We start from the raw sequence: 16,339 nt of genomic DNA, 5'->3' as shown, positions 1-16,339 counted from the left end.
TACCAACACAGATGAACTTTCATGAACACTTCTGGATATCGTTTGAAGTCAAATGATATACCATTTTAAAGCTTATGATATATATTTTCTAAACACGAAATAAAACAAAACTGACTGGGCCGACTTTACGGCTGATTTGTGGTGTCCAGTTTGAAATCTCTACACTCCCTGTATGGGAGATTAAAGTCATGTCTTCCATAGGAGGTGTATGGATTTCAACTGGATTAGCCCAATCATCAGGCTTGGAAAAAATGTGGAAAGTGGGAAGCGGGAAATTTGGAAGATTGGAGCACCAAAATAAGGTACTTTTTGCTGAAAGTGCTACAATCAACCAACCATAACTCCACTTCTGGATATTGTTTAAAGCCAAATTTTATATTATCATTTTAAAGCTTATGATATAATTTCTAAATATATGAAATAAAATTGAATTAAAATTGACCGGGGGCCGATTTTACGAGCGGTTTGTGGTGGATGGCGGTGACATACTGCAAATACTCTTACCTGCTTTGTTTCTCTGTTCCATGACGTCCAAAATTTGGTTTCGCTTTTATCAACTTCACGGCTGGGTACCTAGCAACAAAAGAATATTAAACACTAATCATAAGAACATACAATGTTGCAGTAACTGTAAAAAGGCATTTGCTGGTCGGAGCATTTTTACAGGACAGACAGGTGTAGCCAACAATTGGGCATATTATCCTCATCTGTAACAAGCTTTTTTTTATCGTGGGTTATCTGCAACGCCTTTAGAGGTGGTGCAATAATTATGTACCCCGGGTGGTGAATTATAGGGGCAAAGATTTTTGGCAGGCCAAAAGTGGGGGGGGGGGGGGCAAGCATTTTTTGGTAGGTTGAAAGGGGTTCAAGCGATTTTTGGGCAGGTCGAAAGGAGGGGGCAAGCAATTTTTGGCACAGATATTTTGGGCACCGTTTCTATATTACGAGGAAACACGTTCAAATATGCAAAATATTTCCTGATCGCTGCGCTCGCATTATATGATAAGACAATTTAAGGTTTTAAATTCGGGTTCCCCAAAATCTAGCATGTGTAGGGGGGGCAAAGATTTTTGGTACGTCAAAGGGGGGTAAAGATTTTTGGCACGGCCAAAGGGGGGGCAAACAACTTTTAGCGTCTTTCTCAAAGCTCGAGCGCCGATTTGTAAATTCATGAGATTTGGAAAAAAAAGAAATGCGGAATTTATTTTTAAAAAAAATAAAAATATAGTTTTTCCAGAAAAATTCGGCGAAAATCTGATTTTTTTCTCCAAATACCATGAAAAATGTCAGAATAGATGAGCCACAAGGGAGACCAGAATTGTTTGTTTTTTTTACTTGAAAATTCTTGTCCAATGATTTAAAAAGTATAGATTCCTACATCTAAATTACAAAGTTTATATCCATTTTTGCTAAAAAGTGCAAGAAAAACAAAATGCAAAAAAAAAAAAAAAAAAAAGAAACAACAAAATAATCAGAATAAGCATGATGACGAACACGGACTTAAATATTGTGAGTTGAATATGAGAAACGTGTTGTACTTCTTGTTTCATACTCAAAATACACACTGAGCTATTCCAGTTGAATTTCATACCCCCTATGGAAGACATGACTGTAATCTCCCACACAGGGGGTGTGTGGATTTCAAATGGGGTTACCTGAATGGGTGGCTCCATTTGACATTCACACTCTCTGTGTGTAAGTTTAAGGTTATCATTTTCATAGGGGTGTATGTATATCAACTGGAATAGCCCAAAATATCTAATTTGCCATACCTAATATTGTGGTTTGAATATGGGCTATTCCATTTGAAATCCATACACCCCTTATGGAAGACATGACCTTAATCTCCCACACAGGGGGTGTGAATTCCAAATGGGGTTACCTGAATGGGTGACTCCAATTGAAATCTACACCCCTGGGATGTGTGGAAGATTAAGGTCATGTCTTCCATAAGGGGTGTATGGATTTCAACTGGAATAGCCCAAAACATCTCCTAATCTGCCATACCTTGAATGATATAGTCTCATACGGCTCAGCTGCAAACAAACAATACTGCCACTTTTTGTCCGGGGGCTCCACTCTCTGTTCATATGCGGACATGAAGCGATGACGGGGCACCACACCCTCAGCTATCTCTGGGTAATCAATCTACATAAAAGAATTGAAAGCGTTACTAAAAAAAAAAGCGCAGTGATTTATAGTGCGCTACGCACAGGCACAACGCCTAGACGTTGATCCACAAGCCTCAGCACACTTTACAGGTTGTCGCTGACCACTATGGCCCCACATCATTCCACAAACCATTAAACAACAAAACAGGGACTTTGCTGCTTCAAGAACGCACACCCTAGACATTCCACAAATAACCATTGTAACCAGTATCAGCTCCCGTATGGGTTACAACGAGACATATATTAGCAGTGAGTACCTTGTCCAGGGGAATTTCAAGCTAACTCAATTTTTTTCACGTGAGCGTACTAGGCACCACCAGGGTTCGAACCCGCAACCTCTCGTACCACAGTCGAACGCCTTTTTCGATTGAGCTAACTTGACTGCTAATTTGGGTCACACAACATCTTGCCAAGTTTGATGTCATCAGTAACTTTAGATGAAATTCACCTAAGGGACCAGTCACTATTTATGCCCCTTCACTTCTATACACAAATTCTGCATTCCCCTATTATTTCATGAAATTTCTCCATTTAAAATTGAACTTGTAAAGACAATGAACTGAAGATACTTTCTTTTGGCACAGTATGTGGCATACAGTTAACCCCCTGAGCACTACCTGACGATCTAACATTGCCAAATGAGCATTTTGGCCCAAATTTGACCTCACAGATGAACTTATCAAGTCTTTGTCATTCTAAATATGTATACTTTTATATACTTTAGACCAACAATTTAGCAGTTATGAGGCCCGAAAGTTTCCATAATTCCAGGGTTCAGACCAACTCACCTGAAATAGCAGACTTTGCTGTCCATTGTCTGGTTCACGCTGCTTGGTGACTGTAAACAAAACGTATTCAATTGTGTTAGCCAATAAAAATGGTAATGGAAATGGGCTATTCCAGTTGTAATCCATACACCCCCTGTGGAACACATTGCCTTACTCTCCTACACAGGGGGTGTAGAGCTTGAAATCCATACACCCCCTGTGGAACACATTGCCTTACTCTCCTACACAGGGGGTGTAGAGCTTGAATGGAGTCACCCATTCAGGCAACCATTTGAAATTCATTTCACACTCCCTGTGTGAAAGATTAGAAGGGTATGGATTTCAACTGGAATAGCACAACTAATGCACTCATCTAATGGGGTTATCTGTATGGGTGATTCAATTTGAAGTATACACTCCCTGTGTGGAAGATTAAGGTCATGTCTTCCATAGGGAGTGTATGAATTTTAAATGGAATACCACAGAGGTGGCCAACCCACAGCGTCAATTTCCAATGCAACCTGTAAAGTTCTTCATGATAAAATTCAAGACAACTCGCCATGTGAGTGCAAGGAAGTCATATGTAAAATAGCTGCCTCTTGCCATTTAAAATAACTACCTGCCGATTGGCCAAAATGAATATTGTGTCCAATTTTGAACCAATCAAGGAGGGTATTAATAAGATCATCTTCAAAATAAGTTTGACCATAAATAGTTTAAAGCCTAGTCATAATTGGCAATTTAAATGAGTATTTCAAGTTACCAACCAATCAGAAATGCTGTTAGATGACCAGTTTAGTGTCCAGGGTGTTAAGGTGTCAACTCTGGAGGTAGTGGGACTTGAGATGCTTCCAGGACCAACTTTGATCCCCGGGGCTCACTCACATGTAAAGGTGGTATGGGTATGTGCGGCGGTCAAGGGTCCCTTTTTCAGGCTCTCCGGCAGTTCCTTAAGACCCACATTTGCATCATGCTCCAGTTCATTGAGCCTCAAACTCTGAAAATTTTAGCTCTTGAGCTCAAATTTGGAAAAAAATTGAATTTCTTAGCTAAAAAGCCTATAATTTGGCCAAAATTTAGCTCCAAAGCCTATATTTTTGCCCAATTTTAGTTCACAGACCCCCACAAAAATCTTGAAATTTCAGTTCATCAAGCCATATTTTGCCCAAAAATCAGTTCTTTGCTCCCAAAGTTTGGCGCTCCGCGCCGCACACCCCTACCAAAATTTAAATTGAGTGTCCCCCGGGCTTTGATCATGTCATGAACAAGCTCAAACTCAGTGCCATAATGAGATTAACATTTACGTCAAGTTTTTGGCATCCCACTGCAATGTAATTTCAAAATCTAACATTAGGCAACCTTGAACAGGATTCGTTTTTTGCCGAAAATACCTCAAAACTTTTTATGATGAATCCTATATGGCTAGCATGCAACACAATGCAAATCTAAAATCATGTCAATATCAAGTCCTATGAAATCATGATGACTGTGACTGAGACTAGGATTTTCCATGCCGCAATGCAGTATCTGAATCATCCAGGTAGATAGATTAAAATTAGAAATTAAACTGTTGAGCTGGCTACAGTATCACGTCTCATCCAAGATGCATCTTCAGGCCTAATGGGCTGGCGCTGAAATGCTGACCAGTTACTCTCCCGTGACGTCACTCCAAGTCACAGATCAACACTTCAGCGCCAGCGTATTAGGCCTGAAGATGCATCTTGGATGAGACGTGATACTGTATCCAGCTCAAAACAGTAAGTCCAGATGAACAGTTTAATTTCTAATTTTACTTTATCCTAGTCTCCAGGTCGTACATGTGCAATGTAAATACACACAAATGCACCGCTCTTTTCGCATTGTATCGCTGGACTCTCCGTTGGGTAATTATTGTAAAATGCAGCTTTGGGCAAAAACATTAAATTTCATAAAAAATTTCAAAATCGACAAAGTGGAAGCAAGCAGAATTTGATTTATAAAGCAGAAAATTTTGGGCTTTAGTCTTACAACTCACCTTTATAACCAGGTCTACCAATTTTGACAAATTTTTGATCTCTATTCTGGCCTTCTCTGGTGCAGGCTGAGCTGGGGCTTCCTTAGCTTCTTTAGCTGCTCTTCTTGCTCTGCAAGTCATGAAATAAAATCAACACATATAAAAGTGTTTATTTCATCATTTCTGAATTTCTAAGTGTTTTCTTTTTTATTTAAGACAGGTTGCCACTTTGAGAAATTGCAAAGTTTTTCTCAATTTTGAAGGCCTTTTCCTCAATAAGGCTTAAAAAAAGTTGACTTGCCCTTATCGACCGACCCAAAAATCTGAAAAACAGGGTCACTGCGGTTTTTTTCCAATGTCATATTTTGGTTTATAATATTCAAAATATATGTTTACCTGCAGTGTAATGCATAAAATTGTCAATTACTCTGACTTGATTTCTGATTTTGTTAATGTCACCAGCAAATACATATATCGCCATTGGAAACCAGCGATCAGGGTTTTCTTTACGCTTAAAAGTGGGGTTTTTTACCCCTTCATCAACTACCCACTTTACCCCCTCAAAGTTATATTGACCGACCAACCCAGGTGCTGGCACCCAAAGGGCAAGTCAGCTATTTTTTAAAGCCCAATTCATTTTTTAAGGGGGTACTACACCCCTCGATAAATTTGTGTCTATTTTTGCATTTTTCTCAAAAACTAATAACACAGTGGTAACAAAAGTTATGTGTATTATAGGGGCAAGGAATCCAATTACTACACTGGAATTTCAGTGACTCAAGACAAGCGGTTCGTTATTTATGATAAGAAATAAGGTACCGCTAGGATGTACCCCACTTCCTAGCATATATAGAAAAATGCAAAAATAGTCACAAATTTACCACAGGGTATAGTACCCCCTTAACACAGTAAGAGAGAAACAAAGACATGTGAAGAGCTTTGTTGCAAAACCCCTTACATCCACTTTGAGAACACATCAAAAAAATCATCAAAAAATAACTGATATGGTTTTTTCAACAAAAGCAGTTTTTGGCGGGATGCTCAGCCTACCTAAGCATCCTGCAAAAACCTGCTTTATTGGTGTTTATGTACTTTGACTGATGCTTCTTTCCCTGTGTGTGAGCTAAATAGCTGCCTTCATTATTGTGTAGAGTTAAACACAGTTTGCACTCATTGGAGCCAAGATGGTTCTTATGAGTGTACCACAGGGCAGCTATTAGTGTATATGTACTTACAGATTTGACTGATGCTTCTTTCCCTGTGTGTGAGCTAAATAGCTGCCTTCATTATTGTGTAGAGTTTAACACAGTTTGCACTCATAGGAGCCAAGATGGTCTTTATGAGTGTATCACAGGGCAGCTATTAGTGTATGTACTTACAGATTTGACTGATGCTTCTTTCCCTGTGTGTGAGCTAAATAGCTGCCTTCATTATTGTGTAGAGTTAAACACAGTTTGCACTCATAGGAGCCAAGATGGTTCTTCATAAAATAAGGATCCTGCAACAATCACAATAAATGTACATATATATCATGAATTCTGAAACAGCAAATTTGTCTTTTGAAAAAGTACCACAAACATAAACATTTTATGTTGGATTTTTTATGCCTACCAGGGAAATTTGCAGTGAGTGTGACTGCTGAATTTAGAACCTAATACATAATCATTGAGCTAGAAAAATCTTGACATTTTGACATCTTGACATCTTTTAAACGGCAAAAAATAACCTTCTTTCTCAGTCTACTGAAGAATGTACGCCGACATCAATTCTTGTTGTTTATAGCTAAATTTACATTGAAAAATACTGCATTTAGCAAAATCCCAAAATGTGCAATGGGACTCAAAATTCCCTTTTTTTGCATGATTTGCGCTCTCCCACATAATACCCTGAGGCTTAATATACTGATATTACTTTACCTTATTGAGGTCAATAGTCTCCAACGCAAGCTGGCGGAGCCTCTCCCTTCGATCTCTATTTGATTCTGAGGAAGAGGCTACTCCTCCGCTCCCAGTTTTGCCACCTGCCCGATTCTGGAAATCCATGGTTGCTGCTCCTGTTATAAACTATTGAAAAATCTGAAATGATTGAGAGGACATATGATTACAAACTTTTTTTTTTTCTAAGTCTAATAGCTTATTGGAATTTTACCAGCAGTTTGAAAATCAAGAGAGCAGAGGTAGCACTAGCTTCTAAAACTTTGGGGGGGGGTCCAGGGAGGGGTCCATGCAGGATCTTTACTATATTTAGAAGTTAAATTTTTGGGGCCAAACTCAAAGAAGCGAAATGGAGATGGGCAGGTCACCTTGCACGAAGGGAAGATAACAGATGGACTAAACAGCTTACAGAATGGCAACCAAGAACAGGGGACTGGTCAAGAGGAAGACAGAAGAGAAGGTGGCGTGATGACATTACAGCCTACATGGGACCTACAATACATGGACAAGAAATGCAAGAGACAGAGAACAGTGGAAGAATCATGAAGAGGGCTACGTCAAACAATGGTCGAACATAGCCTGGTAAGGTGAGGTGAGGTGAGGCCAACTGATAAAAATTTGAGGTTCTGGACCCACAAGTGCAGGTTAGTGCCCATAACTATTAACTACAGAACCCATTACTCTAGAATGAAACATCGTCAATACTAGTGATGCCAATAGGTGCATACTTGGGCTACTTGGCAGGGACCAGGGTTGTTTGATTTAAATCACGACAATTTAAATCAATGATTTAAATTGCGATGTGATCCCTTCTACAATTCCATGTGCGATTCTCAGTCACATCACAAAAATTAATTATATAAAGGGTTAAAAAAACAACCCCCCCTAAAATTACAAAACATTTCTTTGCATAACTGCAGTGTTCGATATAAGCACTTATCCTCTTGTCCAAAAATCACTGGGGACAACCATATTGAGCTATGTATTTATCCCCTGGACAACCACTATATTTTACCTCCAAAATACTAAGAATTAGCACAAAAAAATCTTGCACAAAAGTACTGCTCCACCCTATTGGTGTACCCAGTTCAAAACGCACGGCCACTTACCACGAAAATATCACCGCCATTATTAGGTACTTGTAAATCCCTCCTTTCTACAGGAGCACCATCGGGAAATTTAACCTGGTTTAAAATTTTTTTTCACATTTTGTAGTGATTTTCCTAAACGGATAGTGCATTATCATTTAAAGTCGGTTAAACGTAGACACCCCTACAACTGAGTACAGTATGGGTAAAGCCACGATTTTTCCGTGTTACAAAATTTAAATTCCGTGTTACAAATTGGACGATTCCGTGATTTTCTGTTTTACATTATAAAGCACTGAAAAGTGAATACAAGCATGTTCAGTTTTTAAATGTGTAATTTGTCTACAGTCTTATATAATTATATGTACCGATACCTTTTTACTCTAGTTTCCACTTAAACATCCTCATTAAAATTAAGCATCATTAATTGTCTTGTGTGTACTTCCGATAGCTGTATCGGCCAGAATCTTGCATCGTATGCCTAGAATAAATGCTAGAATGGATTGTTTAATGGTTGATTACTGCTAAGTTATCTCTTTTCTTTGTTTTCTTTTGCAAATCAACACAAAAGTTAGACATTTTATACAGTTTTTCACTATTTTGTGACATTTTCAAATTTCCTTGAGCAAACCCCGAATTCCGTGAATTTTTCCGTTTCACGGAGAAACCGTGGCTTTAAGTAGGTATGCCAGGTGAATTCAAATTTGTCATCAAACTACATCATTTTATATATCAAATTAAAGCCCTTGAGTAAAGAAAGCCAAAACTGAAAACCTTTTTGTCATAGCACTTTCCGTGGCAAAGTAACATCTTGTCAAATATCGACTTTCATCAAAAAGATTCTGCTAGCAAAATTCCCCAAAACAGTATATCGGGGGTGTTTCTAGATCTTAGTCTCATGATGATAGCAGCTTTTTTAATGGAACTGCTATCAAAATCCTCTAAAATTCCATGTAAAGTAGTATCTTATCACCATAAAAATCATATATTTGGGTCAAGTGAAGTATAGACAACATATTTATGTAGGTTTCCTTGAGCTAGCAGTTCTTTTATATTTCCATGTAAATATGTTTTGGCCATTTTGACTGACTAACAAATGTGTTAACTGAGGTTTCCCTCTCATACCTACTTTTAAATTGTTAATTGTGTATTTTTTTAAATTTTATCCGAAAGAGTACATGTATGTTTTAAGACACTCGTTAAAAAAAGAATTACCTATCAAAATCGGACCATCCGGTCCCCAGATACAACCGTTTTAAGGCGTCAAAAAAGCATAATTTTAAATGCGTTTTGGTAAAAAGTGCAAAAGAGGCGTTTTTGTAGACAATATGTAAACAAAGTTACTGTTTCTTTGACACCGTAATGTTTTTTGAAGTATTCATCCCTTGTCTAACTATATTCCAAGTTTTATTCAAATAGCTATATAGCCATTCTTGAGTTATCGCACTTTGAAAAACATTGTTTTGCCTCATTTTTGATATTACCCATAATGCATTGCTTTCATGGCTCCACCTGTGAATCAAGCCTGTACAATCTCTATGGGGAATAACAAAAATTGTGCTACGTATTGAAATACATTTTCTAAAGTACTGTCCTGAAGTTATTTGAGATGCAATTCTTATGTAACTTGGCATGTTGGTAGTACACATGATGTGGATCAAGTTTTATGTGCAATAATTTGAAGTGTTGTTAGTTTTAAGGCTTAATTTGCATAAAATTAGCATATCTTACAGCGATGGCACAAATGAAGCTCAAGATTTGCTTTATAATAAATTGTACTTGGTAATGTTTGCAATGTGATCTGTTTACCAACAGCAACTGTATAATTTTGTTGAAAGTGAATTAAGTGTGATATGTTGTTCAAATGAAACTTTTAAAATTCAAATGACATACTTAAAATGGGATGTTCCATTTAATTAAAGGGGTAATTTTAATTGTTCTTCAATTTCGATCTATGAATGAGCACATTTTCTATTGTAATGTTGCTAATAAAATATACCTGTATGGTACTTGAAAGAACACAATTCTAGTCTGTCATTTTTATATAAATATTTTTGTTGAAAATAATAGAGTAGGCCTGCTTAATGCAGGCAACAAGTATGGTGAATCAATCCATGTTGAGGGATTTTTGTAACTTCAATTTAGGTTCGTATGTATTTAAATGGAGGCTTTATGAATTGTTTTGATTATTGTGTCATTGATTCTGTGTCATTGATTCAAGTACTGTGTCATTGATTCACAAAGCAGGCGATACATCGGATCCACAGAACTTTAGAATGATATCATTAACATCTTGTGTTGGAAAGGTATTTCATCAAATACTGTCCGACAGAATTTCGTGTTATATGCTCAATAATAAACTGTTAGACTCTAATACGCAAAAAGCCTTTCTTAAAGGCATAAACGGTTGCACAGAACATACTTTCGTTATGAATGAAATGTTGTCATATGCTAGAAATAAGAAAAACACCATTCATGTTACGTTTTTTGACCTTGCAGATGCTTTTGGTTCAGTTGAACACAATTTGATTAATCATACCCTCAAGAGAAATGGTATACCAAATCCAATCTGTGATTATGTTGAAAATCTATGTATACTCAAGATTACAAGGGCAAATTAAAGGCCCCTGTTGGATGTCGTCACCTTTTGACTTCAAAAGGGGGGTCTTTCAGGGTGATCCATTCCATTGTCTCCGATCATCTTTCTGGCTGTGTTTAATCCAACTGTGCAACATTTAAAATCTCTGGAAGACAGCTATGGCTACAACTTAGATGGTTGTCGTTATATCACTTTGCCATTTGCTGATGATTTTTGTCTTATCACATCTAACAAGCGTCACCACCAAAAAATCATGAATGAAATCTATGATTTCACCAGATCCATGAATCTGACCCTGAAGCCAGTGAAATGCAAATCGATCTCCATACGTTCTGGTAAACCAGATGTTTGCACATTTTCCATGGGAGATGATGTGCTCAAATCCCTGAAAGATGCCCCAGAGAAATTCCTTGGGTGCAACATTACTTTTTCTGGCAAGTCTAAGGACATTAATGAAATAATAAGATCAAAGTTAGATAGCATGATCACTAACATCTCATCATGCATGGTCAGGGATGAATTTAAATTGCGGGTCTACACCCAATATGCCATCCCTTCGATCAGGTATATGTTAACAGTTCATGAAATTACTGACACCCAGCTTGATAAACTTGACCACATGCACACCAACACCGTTAAAAGCTTTCTTGGGTCTACCACCACGGGGCCCTACTCCTGCTTTTATCCATAGCCCAGATGTCTTAGGCTTTCCCCGTATTTCTGAGCTCTTTCCCGAATCCCATACTCTTGCATATGCACGTTGTATGGTGAAAGCCGATGACCGTGTTGTGCATGCCCTCAAGTCCAAGCTGAACAGAGAGTCTAAGTGAAACGTAAGAAAAATAAATTTGGCTCGGTCCGTTGGAACGAAAATTACGAGCTAGCGACAAAGTAGGCTCCATCTCCAGATAAATGGACTTCCATCAAACAAACTGTCAAAAACCTGGTCACTGATAATCGTCTCAACTTCTGGCGTGAGTACATAAAACCTCTTGTTCAACAGGGTAACTTCCTAAAGATCATTGAACTTGAAAATCTAGACCTAACATGGAGATCAATAATATATGATCTCCCCAGAGGTGTCCTCAGCTTTGCCGTTCGTTCTGCCATTGATTTCCTACCAACATTCAGCAACCTCAGAACGTGGGGAAAAAGGGCCCAAACTGGATGTAAGTTATGTGGCAATCATGAGACCTTGCTCCACGCTCTGAACAACTGCCCGTGTCACTAAATCAAGGTAGATACACCTGGCGCCATAACTCCATCCTCAAACACACCCTTAAAGCGTTAACCGGTCATGAAAATAACAATATCCTCATCTTCAGTGACATTTCGGGCTTCACCACAACAGGGGGTACCCTACCAGTTAATGTCATTGTTTCTAAACTCAAGCCTGACATTGTCATCCAAAATAATCAGGACAATTCCATCCATCTTGTTGAGTTAACTGTGCCATTTGAAACCAACATATCAAAAGCCCATGGCGAAAACAAGCGAAGTACCTTGACCTTGTGTCCGACATTTCAGATAATGGGTTTACTTGTGATTTGACATGTTTTGAAGTCGGATCACGTGGGCTCATTACCCAAGAAAATGTTGGACGCATTGTCGAGATATTTTCTTTTGTAGGCAGAGCCAAACCGTCTAAGAAATTCATGAAAGAACTCAGCAAAATGGCCCTCCTGTCTAGTTACACGATCTGGAATGCTACATGTAGGCAGGAGCCGGCCTGGGGCTCCGAAGACCAGCCCCACATCAGTTTGTGATCGCACCCGCCGCCCTGCCATTTTGTTGGGTTCTTCTAGTCCTGCTTGATATTCCTGGCGTGTTCTGCTTGTTTGTATATTCTTGTGTATTTTTGCTAATGTATAATATGTCACCCTGCATTAATTTGGGCATCTTGTCCAGATTTTGTCCTGGGTTTTTGTTCCTCCTTGTATTCTTGCATTGCATATTTTGTATTTTGCATTCCTGAATAAAGGTTGATATAACACAATGTACATTTGTTTCCTATTTGATGTAAAAATAGGATGGTTGAAAAAGAAAATAATAATCATAATACAAGTCTCATTCAATTGCAAATTGAGTGGAATATTCCATTTTGTTTATGGGTGTTTCAAAGTATAGACTAAGGTGCAATTTAAACCTTGCAAAATGTGAACCAAAAATTAGAACTAAGATTAATATATGAAAGAAGAACATCAACAAACAATTCTTGAATTGACTTGATTGAGCATATTCAAAAAAAAAAAAAAAAAACACACAAAAAAACCCTCTTACGCTCTCCTGTTTCATGAAATTACCAGTAAACTTTAGACCTGTTATATTAAAATATGAAAATATTAAAAAAAACATTTGTGAACAATTAAAGTTAAAAGTATGTCTTTATTTGCATATCTTCATTTCACATCGCATGCCCCAAACCCTTTCCCCATCCCTCTTTCCCGCCCCCCCACCCACCCAATGTTGATTTTTTTTAAATGGCCTTAAATTCTTAAACAAAAAGTTGCATATACAATAAACATACTAAATAAATAAGTATTATTTAAAAAAAAAAGAAAAACTAATCTAAATTTAGGAATTTGAAAAGTGCCCTCAATATCATACATGTCACCCGGGCATCACCCTATTCAATCAATGCAATAGCCCAGCTACACCTCGTGCGCGACTGCATACTTGGCCTGTTGGGTGATACCAACGCACTGAATGGTCTATTGTTCTATTGTGTCCGATTTGGCTGACATATTGGAAAATGTTGCCAATCAATATTCATGAGAGTGTACATTCAACGTCCAATTTTGAAATTGGGTGACTTGTGCTTGGCAGGTGTAAAATACATCTGACTGGGCGTTTTAAATCACGTAACGCATAAAGGCATTGGCATCATCGAATGGCTGCCTATAGAGCTGTTAGTGTTAGGCCTATGTGTGTGTGTGTGTGTGGGGGGGGGGCTGTGTTTAGTTTCTATAATAATTATTATAAGGCCTACATTTATTTGTCATTCATATCTTTTCCTTTCTCTGTACTTGCTAAAGTATCACTCCCTCTTCTTATCTCCCTTCCCTTCTCCATCCCCTCTTACGTTTTGTCCCCTCTCATTCCTATCATTTTCCTTACCTTTCTATTTATTTACGTCTATTTATTTATTTCTCTTTATTTCTTCCTCTTTCTCTCTTCCTCCAGTCCCTCTCATTCTTCATATCCCTCCTTCAACCTCATCCCCTCCCAAGACCTCTCACAGAAGAGCTGCCCCCTTCAGTACGCCACTGATTATGACATATTTCTCCTTCTTAAAATAAAATAAAATAAAATCTCAATTTGTAAAACAACTTTTATATAGGCCTATACCGGTATACTTATTATATGTTACATGTATACGTAGCTCCGGGACGTAGCTATTTAATACCATTATAGACATGGCAGCCATGATGTGTAATCATTCAGCAGGCGCATTCAATTTATTTAAATGAAGCACCTAATGTCAGTGGGGTGACAACGAACTATGCATTAGCGGCTAATGTGTGCCTTTTGTGCTTACGGCTACTCAATCACACCCTTGGGTTTATGTATAACAATAGGTACTTTTCATTCCATTAAGCGCTTTCACGCGACTTGCATTTGATCACTTATTGACAGTAGCCTGCTAGGTAAAGCGTTAATACACTTTCGGGTCAGCTTACCGATTTAATGGTGGAAGCCCTTTGTCCCAAACAAAAGGTACCTTTCGATGAATAGCTTGTCAGATTTCAAATCGGCACAAGGTTTCAATGCGTTACGTAATCTATTTCCTCTCCATCTTATAATAGCTCCATGGGTTTACGTGCGTCACGTGGTCGCATTTAAAAAAAATCATTGCGTTAGAAATAGAAATTCACCATCTACAAGTACAAGCCTAAAAACAAAAAACTGTACCACATAACTGCCTGGTTTTTATTCTTTAATTTATAAAACTCGGGATAAAATACCTCTAAAATGTACTAGAAGATGAACAGTCATTTTTTTTTAATTACAATCACCAACACAGAACCGGCCCCAACCGGCTTCGAGCAAGCACATGTTTGTCCAATACGGCAACACATGCAGACTCGACAGCGCGCCGTCATACAGTACAGGCACATGCCTTGGTTTTGCACGTACGCTAGTCATGTGCGCTAGCAGCGGGGACGAGATTGCGTGAGCTTGCTGGCAACACAACAGCTGATTTTCACCTTGTTTCTCATTGAAAACAACGGCAGGGCTGTCAACTTTTTGGAATTGCCTGGCGTGAAAAAGAGGCGTACCGGGATTTGCTGACTCCAATGTTCATTTTGTACCATGATTATTTGAGCCACGGCGCTCGAGAATGTGAAAAGCAGGGGGCTGGGTAGGAGCAACAAATTATTCATGACGATGCGTGCGATTATACTCATTTTCTAGCTTTTTGCGTGAGATTTACTACCTAGGCGTGAGATTATACTACGGCGTGAGACCGTGAGAAAGTGACCCAATGCGTGAGACTCACGGCCAATGCGTGAGAGTTGACAGCCCTGAACAACGGGCGGGTATGGTATGACGATGTATGGAAGAGAAAGTAACATGTGGGCGATTTACAAAGATTTTTTTAAATGGATCTTGTAGCCGACAGAACAAGCTTTATTTTGATATCACATGTAGTATATTTGGTGACGGGAACCATATTTCCGTAAGTGATGCATTTAAAAAAAAAATATTAAAATACTTTCCCTTTATCAAAAAATCTAGGGATTTCAGTATATAGGGCATTGAAGTCTGTACTTAATATACAATTAATAAAAATAATCATTTATAGTCTGCATATATTTTCTTTTTGGAGATATATCACCATTTTGACGAAAAATATTGGAGCCATTCACAAAAAAACGACCGACATGGCCGCTCGGGAGTCGGAAAAAACCTCAACTTTGGAAAATCGTAGATGCAAAAATACTCATCGGATTTCGATATTTTTTGGATTTCTATAATTTGATTTCATCCCTTTTTAGTATTACGAAGTTGTATAGCTCTATCTTACAAATGAGAACAATTCTAAAACGTTTGCTTTTTGCGTTCAACAAGCCCTGTGCTGTGTGTGAATGGAAAACAACGGTGCGCCGTCAGCCGCCGTGTGCTGCATGTGGACACCCTTAGACCCTACAATATGCCCTATTTTAAGATAAGTGGGTTCCCTGAGGCCATACTACTACTAGTTGGCATGTCTCCCCTGGCTACTAGACAGGATCAATGAGAAAAATATGGGCTTTCTACTTTGTGTGAGGATATTAAAGAAGAAAAAAAGGCCATAATGTTTTATAAGTGCAGAGTGGAGGGAAGCTTAAAAATTCAAAAACTGGTGTCTTTAAAAATACCGACTTTAGCCTTATCATGGGCTTACTTACGCCATTTTAGCAAACGAGCAACTCCGTAAAACTTACCTTATTTATTCTTATATAACCTGCAAAGTGAAATAACTGTGCACTGTACTGAAATAACAAAAGAAACGGCTCAATTTCACATGGTTAAAAATAAACGTGTACACATCGTTGGTTCAGTCGCCATTTTGAAATCCTTGTAAACCAACGGTCCTTTGTGAGATTTTAATATTAATTACATGACGTCAGAACTAAAGCCAAGCTTGGACAGGTTACAATGATTGACACTGCACTTGTCATATAACATATTACAGCAGAATAAATCAATAAGGGGTGGTGCAATAATTATGTGTACCCTGGGGTGAATTCTCAAAATGGTCTGCCAAAATCGCTTGCCCCCCCCTTTGGCGTGCTAAAAACC

At 38.3% G+C, this 16,339-nt stretch overlaps 1 protein-coding gene across 1 annotated transcript in view; it reads right to left on the bottom strand.

Annotated features, from left to right (window-relative positions):
* Positions 1-16,100, bottom strand: part of LOC140138909 (uncharacterized) — a 33,425-nt gene extending 17,325 nt beyond the window's left edge. The window contains 8 exon segments of the mRNA XM_072160693.1: positions 505-573; positions 2,008-2,148; positions 2,960-3,009; positions 4,953-4,988; positions 4,991-5,061; positions 6,311-6,429; positions 6,848-7,006; positions 15,982-16,100. Coding sequence (XP_072016794.1) covers positions 505-573; positions 2,008-2,148; positions 2,960-3,009; positions 4,953-4,988; positions 4,991-5,061; positions 6,311-6,429; positions 6,848-6,973 — 612 coding nt within the window. The 5' untranslated portion in view covers positions 6,974-7,006; positions 15,982-16,100.
* Between the last annotated feature and the right edge of the window lie 239 nt (positions 16,101-16,339).

This window comes from Amphiura filiformis, chromosome 18, assembly GCF_039555335.1.
Source record: "Amphiura filiformis chromosome 18, Afil_fr2py, whole genome shotgun sequence".
Lineage (NCBI taxonomy): Eukaryota > Metazoa > Echinodermata > Ophiuroidea > Amphilepidida > Amphiuridae > Amphiura > Amphiura filiformis.
Note: the sequence above shows the minus strand (reverse complement) of the source record. Positions and strands in the feature narration are given on the sequence as shown.